At 35.1% G+C, this 19,568-nt stretch overlaps 20 protein-coding genes and 3 pseudogenes across 23 annotated transcripts, besides 1 other annotated feature; 11 read left to right on the top strand and 12 right to left on the bottom strand.

Annotated features, from left to right (window-relative positions):
* Positions 1 to 14,209: part of a mobile genetic element that runs on past the window's edge.
* TVAGG3_0225350 (uncharacterized protein) lies at positions 827 to 1,507 on the top strand (the record flags this gene model as incomplete). Its single annotated transcript, XM_051227134.1, has 1 exon — positions 827 to 1,507. The coding sequence occupies one exon, from the start codon at positions 827 to 829 to the stop codon at positions 1,505 to 1,507; it is 681 nt and encodes a 226-aa protein (XP_051112120.1).
* TVAGG3_0225340 (uncharacterized protein) lies at positions 1,534 to 2,381 on the top strand (the record flags this gene model as incomplete). The annotated part of the gene is made up of 1 exon (XM_051227133.1): positions 1,534 to 2,381. A coding segment is annotated over one exon (848 nt), but the record flags the coding sequence as incomplete, so codon positions are not given.
* TVAGG3_0225330 (protein of unknown function, DUF4108 family) lies at positions 2,806 to 3,225 on the top strand (the record flags this gene model as incomplete). Its single annotated transcript, XM_051227132.1, has 1 exon — positions 2,806 to 3,225. One exon carries the CDS (start codon positions 2,806 to 2,808, stop codon positions 3,223 to 3,225), a length of 420 nt encoding a protein of 139 aa, XP_051112118.1.
* On the bottom strand, positions 3,242 to 3,691 carry TVAGG3_0225320 (uncharacterized protein; the record flags this gene model as incomplete). Its single annotated transcript, XM_001301238.2, has 1 exon — positions 3,242 to 3,691. One exon carries the CDS (start codon positions 3,689 to 3,691, stop codon positions 3,242 to 3,244), a length of 450 nt encoding a protein of 149 aa, XP_001301239.2.
* Positions 4,154 to 4,603, top strand: TVAGG3_0225310 (protein of unknown function, DUF4106 family; the record flags this gene model as incomplete). The annotated part of the gene is made up of 1 exon (XM_051227131.1): positions 4,154 to 4,603. The coding sequence occupies one exon, from the start codon at positions 4,154 to 4,156 to the stop codon at positions 4,601 to 4,603; it is 450 nt and encodes a 149-aa protein (XP_051112117.1).
* Positions 5,071 to 5,271, top strand: TVAGG3_0225300 (uncharacterized protein; the record flags this gene model as incomplete). Its single annotated transcript, XM_051227130.1, has 1 exon — positions 5,071 to 5,271. One exon carries the CDS (start codon positions 5,071 to 5,073, stop codon positions 5,269 to 5,271), a length of 201 nt encoding a protein of 66 aa, XP_051112116.1.
* Positions 5,300 to 5,861, bottom strand: TVAGG3_0225290 (annotated as a pseudogene). Its single transcript has one exon. A coding segment is annotated over exon 1 (562 nt).
* TVAGG3_0225280 (uncharacterized protein) lies at positions 6,195 to 6,560 on the top strand (the record flags this gene model as incomplete). The annotated part of the gene is made up of 1 exon (XM_051227129.1): positions 6,195 to 6,560. The coding sequence occupies one exon, from the start codon at positions 6,195 to 6,197 to the stop codon at positions 6,558 to 6,560; it is 366 nt and encodes a 121-aa protein (XP_051112115.1).
* On the top strand, positions 6,588 to 6,884 carry TVAGG3_0225270 (uncharacterized protein; the record flags this gene model as incomplete). The annotated part of the gene is made up of 1 exon (XM_051227128.1): positions 6,588 to 6,884. One exon carries the CDS (start codon positions 6,588 to 6,590, stop codon positions 6,882 to 6,884), a length of 297 nt encoding a protein of 98 aa, XP_051112114.1.
* On the top strand, positions 6,907 to 7,491 carry TVAGG3_0225260 (uncharacterized protein; the record flags this gene model as incomplete). Its single annotated transcript, XM_051227127.1, has 1 exon — positions 6,907 to 7,491. One exon carries the CDS (start codon positions 6,907 to 6,909, stop codon positions 7,489 to 7,491), a length of 585 nt encoding a protein of 194 aa, XP_051112113.1.
* Positions 7,554 to 8,207, top strand: TVAGG3_0225250 (HNH endonuclease family; the record flags this gene model as incomplete). Its single annotated transcript, XM_051227126.1, has 1 exon — positions 7,554 to 8,207. The coding sequence occupies one exon, from the start codon at positions 7,554 to 7,556 to the stop codon at positions 8,205 to 8,207; it is 654 nt and encodes a 217-aa protein (XP_051112112.1).
* Positions 8,256 to 8,513, bottom strand: TVAGG3_0225240 (uncharacterized protein; the record flags this gene model as incomplete). The annotated part of the gene is made up of 1 exon (XM_051227125.1): positions 8,256 to 8,513. The coding sequence occupies one exon, from the start codon at positions 8,511 to 8,513 to the stop codon at positions 8,256 to 8,258; it is 258 nt and encodes an 85-aa protein (XP_051112111.1).
* Positions 8,547 to 8,929, bottom strand: TVAGG3_0225230 (annotated as a pseudogene). The gene has a single exon. A coding segment is annotated over exon 1 (383 nt).
* On the bottom strand, positions 9,395 to 10,346 carry TVAGG3_0225220 (uncharacterized protein; the record flags this gene model as incomplete). Its single annotated transcript, XM_051227124.1, has 1 exon — positions 9,395 to 10,346. A coding segment is annotated over one exon (952 nt), but the record flags the coding sequence as incomplete, so codon positions are not given.
* TVAGG3_0225210 (uncharacterized protein) lies at positions 10,399 to 10,676 on the bottom strand (the record flags this gene model as incomplete). Its single annotated transcript, XM_051227123.1, has 1 exon — positions 10,399 to 10,676. A coding segment is annotated over one exon (278 nt), but the record flags the coding sequence as incomplete, so codon positions are not given.
* On the bottom strand, positions 10,736 to 11,306 carry TVAGG3_0225200 (phage tail repeat-like family; the record flags this gene model as incomplete). Its single annotated transcript, XM_051227122.1, has 1 exon — positions 10,736 to 11,306. A coding segment is annotated over one exon (571 nt), but the record flags the coding sequence as incomplete, so codon positions are not given.
* On the bottom strand, positions 11,326 to 11,490 carry TVAGG3_0225190 (uncharacterized protein; the record flags this gene model as incomplete). Its single annotated transcript, XM_051227121.1, has 1 exon — positions 11,326 to 11,490. The coding sequence occupies one exon, from the start codon at positions 11,488 to 11,490 to the stop codon at positions 11,326 to 11,328; it is 165 nt and encodes a 54-aa protein (XP_051112107.1).
* Positions 11,508 to 11,909, bottom strand: TVAGG3_0225180 (uncharacterized protein; the record flags this gene model as incomplete). Its single annotated transcript, XM_051227120.1, has 1 exon — positions 11,508 to 11,909. One exon carries the CDS (start codon positions 11,907 to 11,909, stop codon positions 11,508 to 11,510), a length of 402 nt encoding a protein of 133 aa, XP_051112106.1.
* TVAGG3_0225170 (uncharacterized protein) lies at positions 12,020 to 12,593 on the top strand (the record flags this gene model as incomplete). Its single annotated transcript, XM_051227119.1, has 1 exon — positions 12,020 to 12,593. A coding segment is annotated over one exon (574 nt), but the record flags the coding sequence as incomplete, so codon positions are not given.
* On the bottom strand, positions 12,881 to 13,750 carry TVAGG3_0225160 (annotated as a pseudogene). The gene has a single exon. A coding segment is annotated over exon 1 (870 nt).
* A 1,329-nt stretch (positions 14,210 to 15,538) lies between the features above and the next one.
* TVAGG3_0225140 (serine threonine-protein phosphatase family) lies at positions 15,539 to 15,781 on the bottom strand (the record flags this gene model as incomplete). Its single annotated transcript, XM_051227118.1, has 1 exon — positions 15,539 to 15,781. The coding sequence occupies one exon, from the start codon at positions 15,779 to 15,781 to the stop codon at positions 15,539 to 15,541; it is 243 nt and encodes an 80-aa protein (XP_051112104.1).
* Positions 15,782 to 15,799: 18 nt separating this feature from the next.
* TVAGG3_0225130 (uncharacterized protein) lies at positions 15,800 to 16,162 on the bottom strand (the record flags this gene model as incomplete). Its single annotated transcript, XM_051227117.1, has 1 exon — positions 15,800 to 16,162. One exon carries the CDS (start codon positions 16,160 to 16,162, stop codon positions 15,800 to 15,802), a length of 363 nt encoding a protein of 120 aa, XP_051112103.1.
* Positions 16,163 to 18,661: 2,499 nt separating this feature from the next.
* On the top strand, positions 18,662 to 18,961 carry TVAGG3_0225120 (uncharacterized protein; the record flags this gene model as incomplete). Its single annotated transcript, XM_001299210.2, has 1 exon — positions 18,662 to 18,961. The coding sequence occupies one exon, from the start codon at positions 18,662 to 18,664 to the stop codon at positions 18,959 to 18,961; it is 300 nt and encodes a 99-aa protein (XP_001299211.2).
* Positions 18,962 to 19,568: the final 607 nt, after the last annotated feature.

Here is a 19,568-nt window from a genome sequence, read left to right as displayed (position 1 = left end):
ATTCTATAACATTTTCCATTGTTTGTGTAAAGAACTATTCTGTCAATGTATTTGTATTGTTTGTGAGTATAAACTTTGTTCTGCTTCAATTCAATAAGATATCCGAATACGTCCATCTTTTTATTCTAAGTAAAATGTCATTTCCGAAAAATAGAAGCGTAAGTGTTTCAAAAGGTTTAATGCGGTGGCAGATGTGAAGTTAAATTCACCAACTCAAAAAACAGTCAAAGTGTTGTTGTCAATGTCAAAGACAGAGATGTTGAAGTGGGGAAACCATACGAAGACGAAGATGGTATAAAATGTTCCTGTAAAAGAACCAACATATCCTGAAGTTAACAGAGACTAAGTTCTGTTGCAGATATTCGAAACGATACAACAACTGAAAGACAAACTTCAAACTCAGGAGAAGATTTGTCAAGCTTTAAGTATAATGTTAAACTTGGTCGAACCAACCCTGTAAAAGTGAACTCATATGTCATTGCACCTCATGAAGTTTTGAAAGAACTATTGAAAACTTTTGACAGAGGCAGACGATATAAACATCAAAGAAATAGAACCCGACATTAGTTGCTGTGGTGTTTCATATAATGCATTGACAAGATATACGTTATGAAAGGAGGTGAAACGTTGAACTGAAATATAGTTTCCCAGACGTTATAAAATATTTGACGACCACAACATTTCATTAAAATTTATTTGCTAAGTAAATGGCAGAAGACATAATGGTTTATACTATTACGACTAAAAACCCTGAGTCATATAATTCTATAACAACAAACTTACAAAGTCCTCAAGGACGATATTGTAAACTAACCTTTAAAACACAATGACGACTAAAGCCTGTTTTGCTCTTTTGACACCAGAAGACTTTATTGTTGTGAATGGTAAAAAATACTCCTTTGAAGATACTTACTCAGATATACCACCAACAGGTTTTGTTGACTTATTTAATACTTTAAGTACGGGTGTAACATGTGCTGCAACTAGAGCAGGTTTCATTATGTTTGGATGTCCGACTGAGTTTACTATAAACGATATGAGCTATAATACAAAACTTATTTCTGGTTTTTACTACCAACAGTTTCCTATAACAGGAAAAGGTGTCATACAAGGAATGTCTATTCCATTGACATTAAGCACACCAATCTTATATATTGTTTCAAACTTAGGTTCAAAGTGTTATTCGAATGTCGACAGAAACTATTATGACCAAAAGATACTTATGCGTATAAACAATACTTTCTCTGCTGGTTTGCCTATTGTTCATTCGAATGCAGAATTTTCAACCTTAGTGAACTCAAACACTTTGGCAAGTATAACGTTGACATTAGTTGACGCAAACTTTGTTCCTGTAAAACTTTTATGTCCTATGTATTTGTCAATGACGGCAGAAAGTTTCGAATTGGAAGATGCAACTGGTGAAAGTATTGTATTACAAGAACAACTTCAACAACAAATAGCTCAAGAACAACAAATGCAACAAATGGAACAACAAAGTCAAGAATAAAAAAATATTTTTTTATTTTTATAAAAATGTACAGAATAGATGTTTCAGATTTTTATGACTTCCAAGCATTCAGAAATATGTGTCCATTTAGAGACTATAACAAAGCAGTCGAGAATTTGAAACGTTTAGTCATTTATGTTGACTCTGCCCCAGAATGTTATGTCATGAAAGAATGGGATGTTGTCTTTAACAAACCAAGAGCAACAATAGTGTCTGAACAAGAATGTAGACAGAAACTTAAGAAAATAAAAGTTGTACAAGTTGGAATGAAGATGTTAGATGCTTGGGATATCTTATTGTCAAAGTTAGAAGATTTTTCAGTTCGAGGTATAAAGTTCTATACACCTTCTCCAAACTTCTATTCTATCTTCACTGGATATAAATACGAACAAGTAGAATGGAAAGAAAATATTATAGAAGCTTGGTTAGACCATGTCAAAGAAATTATATGCAATGGAAACGAAAGAGTCTATGAGTATATCTTATGTTGGTTTGCAAATATCTTACAACATCCAAGTGCTAAAAATGAAACTGCTCTCATTATAATTGGAAAACAAGGAACAGGTAAGAACACATTCTTTACAGATATCTTATGCAAACTATTAGAAGGTTATTCGAACCCTAATATGACAAACTTAGAAAACATCTGCGGTAAATTTAACTCTTCAATTGAGAATATGAAACTTATAGTTTGCAATGAACTTCAAAGTATAGATACAACAAAAGTTTTGAACTCAGATGCTTTGAAGAGTCTTATAACAGACAAAGTTGGAGTTGTTGAAAGAAAGTATAAAGACCAAAGAGTTTGTGAAAATGTTGCAAACTTCATTATGGTTTCAAACAATGCTGTTCCGATGAAGTTAGAAAGTTCTGACAGAAGATATGTAGTTGTCAGAACGTCAGATTCTCATATGCAAGATACAGAATATTTTGACGACTTAGCAGAAACTTTGACATCTGACTTTTACAACCACTTGTTCTCATATTTCATGACATTAGATATTTCTAAGTTCAATCCAAGACAAATTCCACATACCGAAGAGAGACAAACATTGTTAGAAGCAAACAAGAGTGTATATGAACTGTTCATAGAAGAAAGCGACTTTGAGTGTTTAGATGAAAAGTCTTTATATGATGAATATAAACAATATTGTCAAGAATATGGTTATATGGCAGCTTCTAAACGTACATTCTTGGCAAATGTCAAAAGTCTTTTAGACGTACAGAATGGTGTATATACAAAGAAAAATTTTTCTGAGTAAATTTTAAAAAAAATATTTTTTTATCCGATAGAAAAGATGACGAAATTCATCTCGGTAAACAAGTACATGTCAGGACTTAAAGAAGAACTAGACCCATTCACATATTTGAATGTTTACTTCTACCATTTTGAAAAGTCTTCATTCAGCAAAGTTTGGAACATCGAACCAGTTAAGTTTGCTATTGTGACTAAAAATGGTGCGAAATTTGAAGACTTAGACATAGAAGGTTTGTTAACAGTCAAAGAAAGTTTTGACAGAAGGTTCTCAAACCTTAAAGAAGGCAAAGCATACAAACTTGTTATACCTTATGAACCAAAGAAGACAGACGACTATGAATATTATGAGTCTAAAGTTGTAGAAGTTCAAGGTAAATTGGGTAAAAAGATTTTAGAGTCTAAGCCAGTGTTTGCTCCTAAAGAGGAAGAGAACATTGACATTGACCCAGAAATGTTCTAAAAATAAAATTTTATTTTTACATGTCAAATTTCTTTTTCTCTGGAACTGGTTCAGGTTCTTTCTTCTCTTCTACTTTTTTCTCTTTCTTTTCTTTCTTCTTCTTCTCTGGTGAAGTTATGTCAAATTTCTCAGAACCATATTTCTGTAAAAGTTCTTTGTCCTTTAATAGCTCATCTATTCTGTTTTCTATTTCATCTTCAAGAACAGCGCATGTGTCTTCTTTGCATTCTAAGAACTTTTGTTGGACTTCATCTTTCCAATCGGCGTCATCTCTGTCAACAAGTCTGTCATTGACAAATTTTAAGACTGCTCTTTGTAATGTTTTATGGTTCTTGTCATATTCCCAGAAACAGAACTTTAGAACAAATTCACCTTTCTTGTTTACACTATGTAAGATTTTATGGTCGACAGATGTTTTGCTGTCAAAAAGTTTGTCTCGAATATAGATAGCGAAATCGCTAGACATTTTCTAAAAGATAAAAATTTTAATTTTTCTAAAAATATGTTAGAAAAAAAGTTTGCTGACATTGACAAGAAATTTGAGAATGTTTTAGACAAGAACAAGAGGAAGTTAGAAAATGCTCAGATAAAGCCTATACATGAAAAGTTCTTATTTGCTCAGAATGGTATAACAGGTCTAATTGCACCACCTGGGTCGGGTAAGACTTTCACTTATCTTAAAATGGCTGCACAACAACAAGAACTAGATGAGAAGAACCCATTCTATGAGTTAGTTGTTATTTGTTCGACTTCTGGTCAATTTGACCAAACCGTCAATTCGTTCAAAGATATTATAAAGAAGTCTAAGTTAGTATGTATAAAGGATACTGAGTTGTTAGATTGGATAAAGAAGTACCAAAGAAGAGTTTTGAAGTATAATGCTATAAATGAGTATATAAATTCTAAGTTCAAAGACCCTAATGAGGAAATGCAGAGAATATTAGAGAAGAAACACTTCAGAAACAAACAGAAAGAGATAGAATACATTTCGAAGAAATTGCAATCTTACGATTGGAAGACTTACCCTCATAGATGTCTTCTTATCTTAGATGATTTCGCCTCTCATCCTTTGTTAAAGAATAGAGAACAAGATATGTGTCGAATTCTTAAGAAGCTCAGACACTTTAACATCTCAGTTGTCATTTGTGTACAGACAGCAAAGAGTTTAAGTAAGGATGTTAAAAGAATACTTACTGACATAATACTTTTCCCCGGATTGTCCGAAGACGATTTCATGGAACTTATGAAAGAGTCCATGGCAGGTAAGTTTGACAGACATGAACTATGGGAGAAGTACAAAGTCATACAAGACCCTCATACTTCTTTCAGAATTCATATCTACGCAAACAAAGTTCAAATTGTAAAAAGTCAAGCTTGAAAAATCTAAGTGTTTAGTCTTAGTAAGATGGTAGCTTCTTAAAGCATATGCCGTCCTTGAGTTTTATGTACGTGAAGAGAAGTACAATGAATTCAATTACGAGTACAATTGCAATGACAACTAAGGCAACTATTTTTGTCTTTTGCCAGCAAGGGTACTTCTTCTCTTCCAATGGTTCGGCAGAACTATACTCACTCATGAGAAATGCCAAAACGGTTTAATAGAAAAAGTGTCATTTTTTTCATGTCCGAAGACTCGAAGGTGCAACACTTCCAAAATACCGACGAACTCAGAAGAGCAGCATGGCAGTATCTTCTTGACAACTTCTTTGAGTTCTCCAGGTACACCTTGGAAAATGCTGAAGAACTCCGACACAGAGAATTTGGAGAAATTGCACTCCAATACTACCTTGACAAACAAAGGGTAAATTAAGACTAAAAACTTAACGTTTAAAAAGTGACATTTTTATGAGCTCCGAGTCACCGAGAAAACTTGGTCAGATGTTAGCAGCTTACTTCCCTGAGGAGGATGGAAGCGTTACATACATCAGGTTCAAAAACAACGAACCTGGAATTGCGTACCAAATTCGCAATTACATGACCATGGAAGAGTACGAAAGGTTTCTACAAGAGAAACCAGCTCTAAACAACTCAGAAAAGAAAGAGTAAAAAGTTTAATTCGTAATTGTTTATTTTTTTACTTGTAGGGCAAGCTGCAAGAATGAAGTCGACTATCTCAGTCTTTGTCTTGACCAGTTGGACTGCTCTTGTAAGCACGTCTGTTTTGCGGTCTCCAGCTGGTGTCTGACCTTCGTAATTGCGCATGTTCTTGAGAGCTCCAACTGTAAATGGTTGTAGGATGAAGAGTCTCTCAGACTGCTTGAGGTAGTCTTCACGGTCACGAACCGAATCTGTGGTACGAGTCGAATCGGTCGATTTGAGGGAAGAGAGTGAGAGCCTGTCTTCTTCCATTGGGCAGTAGCATACTCTTTGCGTAAGCGGTTCAGACCTTCCTCGAACTCTTGGTCTCTCTTGGATTGAGATTGGAATTGTGGGGCAGGGTTTTGCATAAACATCCAAGGGTTGGGGCAGTAAGGCATAGGCTGAGGAGGGTAGTTCGGGAAGCCTTGTGGTGGGTAGTAACCTTGAGGTGGAAATTGGTAGTAATTCGGAGGTCCTTGTTGGAACTGAGGTGCAGGGGCTGGTGCTTTAGGTTCCTCTGGTTTGGGAATGGACTCGGTTGGTGGTACGTCGGACATTGTCTTGAAACAGTACAAATATTGTTCTGAAGCAGTGCAAGTCTTGTTCTGAAAAAGTACAAGTATTGTTCTGAAGCAGTGCAAGTATTGTTTTGAAAAAGTACAAGTATTGTTCTGAAACAGAAAATTTTTCTCACAAATTGAGAGCTTTTACGGGAAATTTGTTCTGAAAAAGTTCAAGTCTTGTTCTGAAAAAGTACAAGTATTGTTCTGAAACAGTACAAGTATTGTTCTGAAAAAGTACAAGACTAGTTCTGAAACAGTACAAGACTAGTTCTGAAACAGTACAAGGATTGTTCTGAAAAAGTACAAGACTAGTTCTGAAACAGAACAATGGACAACATCGAGCCATTAGATGAGGCAATTTACCTTATAGAGATAAATGAAGTTGTTAAGCAGTACTTGGGCAAGGACAAAGCCAACAAGTCCCTCGGCTTCTGGTTGTCTGGAAGAGGTGCGCTGAAAATCGAAATTGAAACCGGAATTGTCCTACAAATACCAGAAAACACTCCTGTAGACGACATAAAGGAGATGAAGAAAGAAGCTCTTCTCAAGTTCTTTGCAAAGCGCCCATGGATACAACTTCCAAACAGAGAGAGTCCAATTCCACGAATTATACAAATTCTCAGAGCACTGTTCCACTTCTCAGGACGGCCGTTCTTCATAACCTCAGAAGGCGACATCCAACCAATTCAGTAAACCTTAACGTTTAACTTCACTTTTTTTATGTTTTTACTCACACTCGTACTCACCTGGTATGAGTACAATTGTTTCAACTGTGAACCTTATGTAGAAGGAATGGATTGCGACTATCGCTTCGGTCGATGGATAATACGTGCTGGTTTTACAGACACTGGAAACTGTACTTCTGACAGATGTTGTTGCGACTGTCAGATAACTGAAATTACAGACCCACCTCCCCCAAGAACTCCAACACCAACACTCAAGTTACCAGAGTCTCATGTGAAGAAGAAGCCTTCTGGTAAGTTTCTTATAGCCATCTATATGGCACGTTTAGAGTAAAAACATTTTTTTCATTTTTTGAATGAAGCAAGTTAAATTCGTCCCACACCAAACTCAATGGACCGATGAAGAGTTTCAAGCTATGGTTGAAGGTGTTGAGAACGACATAGACGGCGAACTTGAAGGAGCTCAAACCACAATTGCAACCAAAATTGCACAAGTCAAAGAAGAGATAGCTCCACTTAAAGCTACCAAAGCTACTCTTGACCTCATGGATACTTACCGTTTAGATGTCAAGAGAGGAATAAGACAATTAAAATTAAAACTCTTAAATTACGAAGCTATACTCCAGAAGTTAGCAGAAATGAGAAGACTTTACCAGAGCTACTTACATGTAAGGGACTTACCTTCAAGCAGTCCGACCAAAGATGAATTTTCTGACATTGTCCCAATTTTGTCCGAAAGTCAGCTCAGATGTTTTGAACTGCTCCCAACATATCCAGAATATGAACGTTTGCCTGAACTCTTCCGCAATCTCAAAAAACGTTTTTTGGTTCTCATGTTCGAAACTTTTATCGGAAGAGACAACAAACGTTCAGAAGAAGAACAAGATATTATTTTAAACTTGTTGTATGACATAACTGTCATAACAAGCTTTTTGAAGTAAAACCGCCATTCTCAAACCACTTCATTTTTTCGATGTCCGAACAAGCACCGAAGCCGAACACAATGGCAGATGTCCTTTCAAGGTTGCCAGACAAGCGCCCAATTCAAATTCAAATTGCCCAATTGAAAGCTCATCTGACAAACACCATTAAGACTCTCCAAAGTAGTCTTATGACAGAGATGACCAATCTCAAAGCCGATGTCCTCATGAACCAAGCTTCCAATGAGAAATGCCTGAACGATTTCTCAGAATCGTTGCGCAATTACGAGAGAGAGAACCGAGACCTTGCCAGACTCATCTACCGTTTCTTCGAAGAGATAGACGCCATCTGGAAGGTACTCGGAAAGGACAGAACATGCAACACCGTACTTCGTGAGTACCAAATTGAAGAAGGAATTGTCGAAGAAGAAGAGGAAGAAGAGAAACACGAAGAAGTTCCTGAAGCCGCTACATGGGCAACCCTTGTTGCCGATGACGGTTACGAAATTTCCCAACCCTACCCATACCAAATCCGCAACAAGGAGACAGGCAAGGTTCTTACCCCAGTCCTCAACAACTTGGGACACTTGAACCTTAACCTTCGGAATCGCGGTTCAATCTCCATGGGCAAGCTTGTCGCAATTCAATGGGTTCCAAATCCAGACAAGAAGACGAAGGTCAGACACATTGACGGTGACAAGCTCAACAACCGTAAGGAGAACCTCGAGTGGTTCTAAGAGTAAAAAAAATTATTTTAGGGGGAAACCCCAAGTAAATTTAAGTTTTTATTTTTGGTATTCGTACCAATCTTGGAATGTGAAGACCACATCCCAACCTCTGTACGTGAGTCTTGGGTCCACGTCTAAGACCCTTCTGTAGCAATTCCAAGCCCGAGCAAATTCAATTGTCAACCACTCGTCTCCTCTGTAGTCTTCAATCCATTCTTTGAAGAGACGGTCGAGTTCGGGCTTGGAATATCTCTTGCCTGGGTCCGAGACCAACATTTGGTTGAACTGGACGAAGCGCTCAGGGATGTACGCCATTAAAAAAATGTCACTTTTTAAAAAATAAATTTTTTATTTCATGCAATGTTTAACTATTTCACCATCTTCTTTAACACCCCAGTACTTACGCTTGGAGAGGACATGAACTTCGGTGAAAATTTTGTCCAATTTGAATTGACCCATCTTTTCACCGACCATTCCCATTTCAATGAGTTTGTTGTATCCTTCTTCGTTCGTCATGAGTGCGTCAATGTTCTCATAGTAAACCTTGACTTTGGATTTGACTTCGGAGAAGAATTTGTTGTACTCGTCAAGGACTGCTTTTGCGAACTGAGGGTAAGACCAATGTTCGACAATAGGTTTTAATGTGGTTACTAAGCCACTTTGACCTTGAGTGAATTCGTACTTCAAAACAAAAGGAGAAAACCTTTCAACAAAGTTGTCGACCTTCTCATAATGTTTACTCTTCATCTCTTGAGGTTTCTTAATGGAATATCCCCATGTCGAATTCATAAGCAATTTGAGTGTCATTGCAAGTTTGGGGTTTGAAGCTTTCCTAATATCATACAGTTGTTGTATGACTTTTCCAACTGTATAGTTCCTTCCCGGGAACTCACCATCTTCGTTTGGAATTCCAGTCGGAATATATTGGACAAACCTCATGTATGCAGCGTTAAGGTCGACATAGTATATCTTTTCATCTGAGTCGAACTTGTCGCAACCAATTGGTCCAGTTTGTGGAAATTCAAGTGAGTCTCTTATCTTCTGAGAAACTTCTCCTGTTATCTCATAAACATCGTCGAAGCAACCTGTTTCATATAAAACCTTCTGACCTAACTCAGATGCTCTCCAATACAATTTGACGTCAATTGGATGTCTCAATGGAAGTTTGTTTATAGCATCTTGAAGTTCTTGCAACCTCATTGGAAGTTCTTCTGGTTCAGGTTGGTATCCGAACATACCCCCTTGTGGAACTGTGTACTTCTTTTGTACTAGAACTTTGTCTGGAACAACTTTTGGTCTTGCTAACAATGAAAAGTTTGTTTCGTCTTTTGGTACAAAAGTTTCTGTCAGCTTGTCATCTGGAATTGGTTCCAACAAACCTTTCTCGAAAAGAATGTTTACAGCTCTGACAATGTTGCACTTACTTTTACCAAAGAATGGGTTTGTAAGACTTTCGTTCAACATGAAGTGGTTGTGGACAATCTTCAACCATGGTAAGTCTTTGTCAACAACATAGTCGTCATGTGAAGAACCTTTAGCTGTAGGTATGTTGACTCGGATATTGACATTTGCCAACGGTGCAATTTTTGCCAATTGACCTCTGAGAATGTACCTTGTCTTCACACATGACTCAAGATACTTCATCTTCTCATCTGTAACAAGACCAGAGTTCCTGAGACATGTAAGAATACAAGGTTCATTGACAATTGTTTCAATTGAATTGTAAATTCCATACCTTGTCAAGTCAATGTCAGACTTATTTATGAAGGGGAAGTATCCAGCATGTTGTCTGACTGCTTGAGGGTTAGGTTGGTACCATTCGAACTTGACACTTGCAATTCCTTCAATTGCATTCAAAATGTCTGAGTCGGAGTCAACCATTTGTTCTCTCTTTGTAGTCTTGAAAGCGTCAAGAAGTTTTGCGGCTGTTTGTTCATTGCCATGTGCATAGTAAATGTGACCATCCAAATCTGTTATGGTCAATCTGAGATTGTGTCCTTTCTTATTTCCGTCTTGAATTGCAGCAAGTACTCCCATGAAGCCTTCTTTGTTCTTTCCTTCGTCAAAGTTTACTGTAAAGGTTCGACCAGATGTAATTTGACTTCTAACTTCACGATACTTTTCATATGCATATCTTGTTCTTTCCATGGGAGCATGTGCGTCTTCACCTTTTCCTTTTTTCCTTCTCAAAGGATGCAATTGTTCGTCATGTTTCCAGTAGAATCTGGCAAAGCCGTCGTGTCCTTCAACTTGAGGTTCACTAACATCGAAAGGCATGTCCATAAGACGTTCTTCTTCTAACCTCTCTAGTCTGTTTGGATAATTGGCACGTGCTGTTTCCAAATCCATTTCGTAGCGAAGACCAGACAATTTGTCATAGACTTTTATGGGTCTTCCCTTCCTATATTTAAAATTCTTCGAAACTCTCCAACCATATCTTTGTAACTCTGCTTTTATTCTAGCAGACTTTCTATCCATTCTATATGGGGGCATTTTTATAAAAATAAAAAAATATTTTTTTCTTTACTTTACATAACCGCCTGCTGCCATAAGTCTTTGACGCCAACCCATACCAGCTAATGAAGGTTGACTTGGTTTAGTTTGGAAACTAAACTTTGGTTTTGGTTTATCTTCAGTTTTTGGTTTTTCTTCTTCTATCGGTTTTTCGTCACTTTTCGGTTCCTCTGACTTTACTTCACTTGCAGGAACAGTTGTGTCGTCAACATCTTCATAAATATCATATGCCATTTGTTTTTGTTTTCCTTTCAACTTTTTGTGTTTGTTGTAAAGTTTAGAATATTTCGACTCTAAGTCAATGAGATGTTCTATAATGAACTGTTGGTCAGTGAAGTAAACTTTTCCATCTGTTGTCTCGAAAGCTCCTTCAGACTTCAATATTTTATTTGTGAGAGTCTGTTTCTTTTTTGAGATACTAGCCGTTCCATTTCTATGAAAAGTGACTTTATAGTTAGGGTTTGTATTTCCAGACCTGGCACTTTCTATTATTGAATTTTTCTCTTCATCTGTAAGTTCTTTGACAGGTTTTGACAATGGTTCTGAACTTTTTGTTTGTGGTGTCAAATCTACCGTTTCAACTTCTTCGGTCATTTCATCTCAGTAAAAAATTTTAGTTTGGTTTGTTTTCAACTGGTTGTTGTTGTGGAGGTGGGATGGTTCCTTTAATAATATCATTCAGTTTCACATGCTGAGCCTGACTATATGGTATCGGTTTAAATGCTGGAAGCCGACAAATCCATCTTGAACTCATTTGTCTCAATGCTGCATTGTTCATTTCATCTATTAAAAAACTTACATTCCCCACGTTTGAGGCGGTTGAGGTTGGTTATTGTTTACCCACTGTTGTGCATGGTTATATCCTCTGTTAAAGAATCTTTCACCTTGGTCCATATAGTGTCCTGCTTGGTTATAGTAGTCATTTGCTTTGTTATAATAGTTTCCTGCTTGTCTTCCTACATTGTCCATCCATCCTTGAACTTTTCCTCTTGTTTCAGGATTTGGAATAAGATTTGTTGCATCTCGTGCTACATCCCAACCTTTCTGTACAGTTTGTATAATAGGTTGTGCTTTCTCTTTAAGTATACCTAATGTACTCAAAATCTTCCTTCCAACTCCAAATGCACCTCTGGCTATTGTTCCCACTGCGGGTAAAAATCTGGATGCAACTCCTGCTAATGCGCCAAATAAACCCATTTCTTATAGGGTAAAAAATGACGAATCCAAACAAGGACCCCTATGTTTCTAAAGCGACAAAGAAAGCACTTATGATAAAAATCTTTAGTTCAACACCAAATGCTTGGTTTATGGATATCTTGGAAAACATTCCGAGAGTTAGAACAGATGGACCTCCATACTGGTTAATATTTGTTGGTCAAAACACAAGATACTGTGAAGCCATACCATTATGGTCCAAAAATATTTTAGATGTGAAAACTGCTTTGACAATATTCGTTGACAAATACCATCCAACAAAACTGACATCTGACTGTGAAAGTTCTTTCAAATCAGATGATGTAAAAAACTATCTGCGTTCAAAAAATGTAAACCAATATTTCATTGTCGACCAAAACCATTCTGCTCTTGGTGTCATTGACGGTTGTATAAAAATGTTAAGAGACTTAAACCAACCACAAGGTGGTGAAGCAAATGAAATGTCATATGACGACAAGTATAGACACTTCTCCATGGCAAAGATGAGACAAGTTTTAAATATTTACAATAACCGTAAACAAAAAGGTTTGGGAAACCACTCCCCCGAAGAAATGAAAAACAACCCTGACTTAGAGAAAGACTATATATTTAATAATTTAGTCAAAAGAGACAAACAAGAAAGAATGCCGGGCTTCAAACTTCAGAAAGGTGACAAAGTAAAAATAGAAATACCTAAACGCGACCCATATGAAAATACTATTGACTATGACAACAATGGGAACCCGACAGGTACTCACATTCGTGTTCGTAAAAATAGAAGAAAGTATACAAGAGAATATTATGAAGTTTTAGGCAAACATGGCAAAATGTACACACTGCAAGCAGAAGATAAAACTACTATTGTCAGACCTCGTTTCAAACTTGTCAAAGTTCAAGGTGGTATACTTTCAAAGACAGTTCCAACAAAATAAGACAACTCCTGACGAATATGCTAAAGAAGTTGAAAATGACGACTAAGCAATTCTATACCATGCGTAAACTGTCATGTAAGGTGGCATGTATTCTTTACTTTGTCCCGTTGTTTGCGTATATCCTGAAACGAAATGTGTATGGTTTCCTTCTCCCTGAGTGTCATCCAGTAACAATTTATAGCAAACTTAACGTCGTCTTTAACATCATATCCTTTACCTTTTGTCATTCCTGACCAATCCCAATATCTATGCTTATGCCAACCTGCTTGAGATGTACTTAAATCTATGTAATGACTGTGTGCAGGTAAATTTTCACCTGAAATCGTTTTACTTCCACCTGTTTCCTTTGAAGAGTTTGCACAATACAAAAACCTGTCGACTATTTGTTCCCATGCACCAACACCAAACATTACTTGAGGACCTCTTGCATCCATAGATGTATAAATAGAACCTACTGGGTTCATTAAATCAAACATATGAGATATTATAGGATTGTCTCTTTTGAACTTAAAATATAGTGCAACTATTTCAGGTTTCTTCTGGTTTGTGTCAGAATATTTTTTATAATATAATCTTATGTTTTCAGGGTAGGTAAAATCTTGACTATAATATTTATTTCTGTCATCTGTATAATAATATACTATTCTCGTTTTTTCTATTGCATTATATCTTTTATATCTATAATAATCTCAATATAATGTTAGCTTTTGTTCATCTACATGTGGTGTTCTGTCGTCATCTCCATAGTCATAATAATGTGGTGCCGGAGCTGGGTCAGGTAATATCATATCCACCATTTCATAAACTCTTAAATATTTCTTTTGTTCGTCTCCATATAAGTTTAAGTAGCAGTTGTTGTCTAATGGAACTTTAACTTGTGTACCATCATTCTTTTTTATAGCTTACATACATTTCATTGTTTTTTTCGGAATGAGTTTATACCGTGTACCATTTTTTAAGGACTGTACACTGCCATCTAAAATATTTATTTTCTTCATTGACAGAAAAGTCACCAACAATAGTTTCAATATTTTTTGTTCCTATCAAACTTTGGTATATTTCATTGACATATGTTTTATCTGCTTTATTTTCAAGGCTAACGTTTAAGTCTGTTATTTCAGAAGAATGTGTATGTCCAACGGCACTTTTCCTGTTTAAGGTTTCTTGTAAGTTTGTAATATTTGCAATAGTATGTGTATGTCCAACGTCACTTTTCCTGTTTAAGGTTTCTTGTAAGTTTGTAATATTTGCAATGGTATGTGTATGTCCAACGTCACTTTTCCTGTTTAAGGTTTCTTGTAAGTTTGTAATATCAGATATAGAATGTGTATGAGTCTTATCTGCTTTTGTCTCTAATGTTTCCTTAAGACTTGGATTTGGTTAATATAATGTATATGAGTCTTTTTAGAATATTCGTTTTCAGCTCTTGTCACTTCACTTGACATTTTATTGTTAACATATGTTTTGTCTGCTAGTTCAGGATGAGTATGTTCTTTTGTTGCATAAGCATTGTTAGCTCTTTCTTCTTCTTTTGCTATTGCATCGTCTACATATTTTTGTCAGCTTTGTTGTCAAACATCTGCTTTCAAAAGAAGTTCATTTATAGGTTTCTCGTTTAAAGTTCCTTTTGTTGGATTTATACAGACAGTATTGTTCTTATTGTCTTGAAATAGAAACTCATCTGTCATTGGGTTTATTGTCAGTTTTAAGTCACCCCTTTCAATGACTCAGATATCTTAGAATAGTTTGAAAAGTTTGTTGTGTTCTTATTTAGAGCTTGCATAATGAGTTGTCGGTTGTGTTGTATTTCTCTCATAGACGCTGTTTCATTTGACATTTTTATTATAGATAAAATATGCTTCCAGTAGAAAAAGAAAATTCTAGAGTTGCTACAACTAAACCATTAGATGAACTTTTACTAATGTCGGTCAAAAGTTTGAGACAGATACCGTAAAGCATGAAGGCTATCGTTTTGACTACCCATTAAGATGGTTAAGAGACCCATCCGTCACAAAAGCTATTGGCTTTCGTAGAATGAAGTTCATTTCAGAAGCCATACATGGTTTCTCATTTACGGTCGGTTTTGAAGTTCGATACTATAACAAAGAAAAACGTATGTATGAGAAATTGAACAAGGAAAACTTTTACAAGTTAATTTGCTTATAAACTTAGAACAACTCTTCAAGCTTTTCAAGAAAAAATAAACGATATCTATATTGAATATGCAAACCAGTTTAACATTGACGAAGGAGAATACCATCTCGATATTATTTATGACAGGAAAAATGCAACTGTTAAAATCAAAAAATAGAAGACCTTGGAGAAACGTTTATATTTTCTACAAAATATAACAACTTGGCATGGTATAGATTTATGAGGATGTTAAATCAGCCTGCAGCATATCCAGTACACCGGACTATTATGAAGTCGAAAACCTAATGGAACATATGAAAATATTTTCGACCCAGATGCTATTATTGTTCATGCTTCATTTTCTTGTGCGCAAACTCTTTCTTATGTCTGATGAATGACTTTTACGAAAAATCTACAAAGTTATATGAACCGCCGAGTGAAGTATTTCAGACTTTCAAGTATGGTTTACTACAGATGGAAGAAAAAAGAATAATTCCATTATACCATGCGTTTTACTTAGAACTTAGTTTCATATACAACTACTATCGAACGATAAAATATAATTTTTTAATACGGTTGAGGTGTTGGATTTGGTTGCCAACTAGACTGTGGTGCAGGTTCAGGCTGTTGTATAACAGGAGCTTGTTCTTCTGGTTCAGGGTCTTTAGGTATAATACCAACGAACTGACCTACTCTTTTACCAATATTTTTGACACCGTTCCATACTCCTCTTCCGACAGATTTTATTCCATTCCATATAACTCTTCCAACATTTCGAAAGAAGTTTCCTATCTTACTGAAGAAACCCATTTTACTATATGTAAAAATCTAATGTCCGCCTAGTCTCTTACGTTTCCTGTTGAGTTCCATAGCATTCTTTAACTGGAGCTCATACATTCTGTTTCTCCTCTGGTAGAAAACATATTCTGGGTCAACTCCTGTGTTCGCGTCATCTGCATAAAGTTGTTTATATCCCACTTCAGGGTTTGTATAAAACTCTTTCCATCTCATATTTGCATACCATGGTGGCAAACCTAACGCAGTGTCATTTGACATGGCAGTTTGCATTTGTACATCTGTTGGCACTTGACCATAGTTTGCCATTGCAGTTTGTATTCTAACTTCATTTGGAATATTCTCTGGGTTTGGTTGTCCAGGTTGCTGTGCATTCGCTAAGTTCTGTGCGTCCATTTAATATTAGATAAAAATATCTCTTACGAGTACATATACTGAACATTTGCAGGCATTGGTTCATCTTCATATTCTCTGTACTTTTCTGCCACGTCAAATAAATAAATGACACAATGGAAAAAACCTAAAACAAGTAGTCCTATTTCAAAACCACATTTACTTACTAATAAAATTTCTTTATTGTGACACTTTCTCCAGTTTATAGGACCTCTCTCATATTCTATCTTGTCATATATAAACTCATAGTCATGTATGTCCTCTAACCATCTCATAACGGTTTCCAAACCACTTTTATCGGATGTAAAGTAAAAGCATGGATGGTTATGTATAACGTCTAAAGTTTCTAAAGAGTCTCTCAAAGTCCAGTCTACTTGGTATTGAAAATCCCATGTGTTATAGAACGGCGGGTCCACTATAAGAAAACATTTCCTTGTCTTTATATTTTTCATACAACTCTGTCCAATGACATCTCACAAACTCTATACCCTCAATATATTTTTCTATGTTCTCTTTGAAAACATTTGTATAGTTAAGATATAAAACTTTTGACATAAGTGTTTCAATGTCATGAACTCTTATAGCACCACTATATAATAGTCTAGCAGATATACTATCCCAGTCTATATATTCTGCTTTTTTCAAAACCTCTCTCACAATATTTTTCTTATCTAATGGTATACGTTCCATCTCACCTATAGGTATCTTTTCTTTTAACTCTTTCAATATATTGTTTGTGTCTGGAATATGTTTGAGACGGTCCATATAGTTGTCGAAGTCATTGCATATAATCTTTGAGTCAGGAAATACGGTATGACATAAATGGGATATATAGAAACTTCCACCGAACAAATCTACAAATGTTAGACCATTCGGTAGTTTCTTAAGTTCTCTCAATATAATATCTTTACATCTACTCTTATTTCCAAAGAACGGTAACGGCGGTTTTGTAAAATTCATTTATATATAATAATAAAAATTTTTTACCCGAAAAGTGACAGACAAGTGACAAAACATGAAAACATATATAATTTGTGAAAAGTGACATTTAAAAAGTGACACCATTAATATGATGTAAATAACAACGGTTTTGGTTTTGTCACCGGCTGGTCGGCTGGGGTTCGGTCCTCCTCTTGGGTCTTGGGCAAAATTTCTTATGGGCTAGAGGGCGCAACGCGCCTGGAAGCCCCACTCACCTGACCTAAAGCATCATTCTCATTTATCGTATTCGATAAAAAGAAGTTTTGTGTTGTTTAATCAGTATTACAGAGAAATATGCCAAAGTTGAAATCTTATTTGATCTCAATATTGACTTGAGATTTACAAAATCACAATTTCATTGAGAAAAATTGTTCATCCTATCTTAGTATACGATGTTTTTCAATAATTAATTTTGTTAATTCTATTTATACAATACCTTCATTAAAACCGCATTAGATATAGGTGTTATATGATTAAGTTTTCATGAAACTTTATTCGTAGTGGGATAGAAGTGTGTTATAGTACGTAACTCAGTGAAAGAATTAGAAAATGCCACTTTTTTAAAAGACGTTAAGGAATCAAATGAGCTCGAAACAAGAAATTGGGAACTCGCATACAGAAGATATTTATTCGAATTGCATCAAGAGTTATATTTATGAAATTCGAAAACTAAAAGAAGATTTAAAAGTTTCAAAAACAGAGTGTGAAAGTCAGAAGAAAGCATCAGTCAAAATATCAGAAGAATTAATTAAGATCAAACATGAAAACGAAAGATATAAGAAAACAAATATCGAACTTACAAAAAATCTTGATCATCTTAAGAATATTCAAGAAGACATTTTCGAAAAAATCAAAACTTGAAATGAAACAAATGAATAACGAATTAACATCAAGTCAGAAAGAAGTCGAAAATCTTAAACGAAAGATATCAGAACTCAACGAAAGGAATCGAGAATTAATTTCATCACGTGAATATTACTCAATCAAACTCACAGAGTCGGAATCAGAATGTATTTCAACTTCGAAAACAGTTAACAGAATCGAATAAAACTTTCATCATTAAATTCAGAACTTTATCACTCAAATCAGAATACAACGAAATGAAAGAAAGTTCAGACAAACTTTATTCTATCAATCAAAAATTACAATCACAAGTTTCTTTCAACGAACATCGATATGCCGAACAAAGTTCATTCATCGAAGATCTTAAATATCGTGTTATTTCACTTGAAGAATCAATCACAGATCTAAACAACTTGAATCGATTGTTTGTGAACGCGATTCAACAATTTCAACATTACGTGATCAACTATCGAAAAGCGAAAATAAATGTCAATCTATCACAGATGCATTACAACATGCACAAGAACAATTAGAAACATCACGTGTATATGACAAAGAAATTGAAACACTTCGTTCACAACATAATTCATTATTGAAACGAGCCGAAGAAAGCAGAACAATGTTTGAGAACGATATGAAGAAGAACTTCAATATAAGAAAGAAGAATATACACAATCTATGATTAAACAAAGTTCCACTATTGAAGAATTACAAAATCAACTTATTTCAAGTCATCGCGATTTTGATCTTGCTATTGAACGTCAAAAGAAGTCAGCATCAGAAGCAGAAGAAGCACGAATATTTGCCGAAGACCTTGAACGATCATTCAATAATTTACAACGCACAGTTCTTCGAATTCAAGACAAAATTTCTTCACACAATTCACCAAATCCATCACCATCCAAAAGAGTTTCATTTCCTGGAACATCTATCATTATCACATATTCTGATTCTGATTCCAATCCTCAAGAAAATTAATTATTATTTTGTTATTTGTTTGTTTTGATAATTATTATGTTAAACTGTTTCGCAATATTTAAGTAATGTTTGCAAAACTATAGCTTACTTTTGATTTTTTGTTACTTGCATCTATGATGACTGATATTAATATTTGTGAAATATTTTTGACTTCATTAGATAATGTTGTGATTTCGGAATAAATTTTGTCGTTCATCTTATAATTCATGGACCTTACATGTTTTTAATGGTGGAGAATAGAGGATAGACTATACTCAGAAAAATTAATCTTAACAAAATTAGAAAAATCAAATATTTCTGAATTTCATTCTTATTTTATTGATAGCAAAGGTTCAAAGAAGGGAATTGAAATATGAATAATATACTTTCCTTCTTTATATTTGACTTGTTGTTTGATAACTGTTTCTCGATGTCGAGAATTGAAAGGAATTAAACAATTGTGAGTTGAAAAATATGAAAATAAATGATAAGATGTAATAGAATCAATATTGAATGTATGTATGTGAGATTTTTCATAATATGTTAAATTATCAATATGACAATTTTCTATTCTTAATGAATCAGGACTATTATTAATTAATGGTCCATTTCCAAAATTTCCAAAAAT

The sequence above is a fragment of the Trichomonas vaginalis genome, chromosome IV, assembly GCF_026262505.1.
Source record: "Trichomonas vaginalis G3 chromosome IV, whole genome shotgun sequence".
Taxonomy (NCBI): Eukaryota; Parabasalia; order Trichomonadida; family Trichomonadidae; genus Trichomonas; species Trichomonas vaginalis.
The sequence above is the reverse complement of the archived record's forward strand: the minus strand, read 5'-3'. Positions and strand labels throughout refer to the sequence as shown.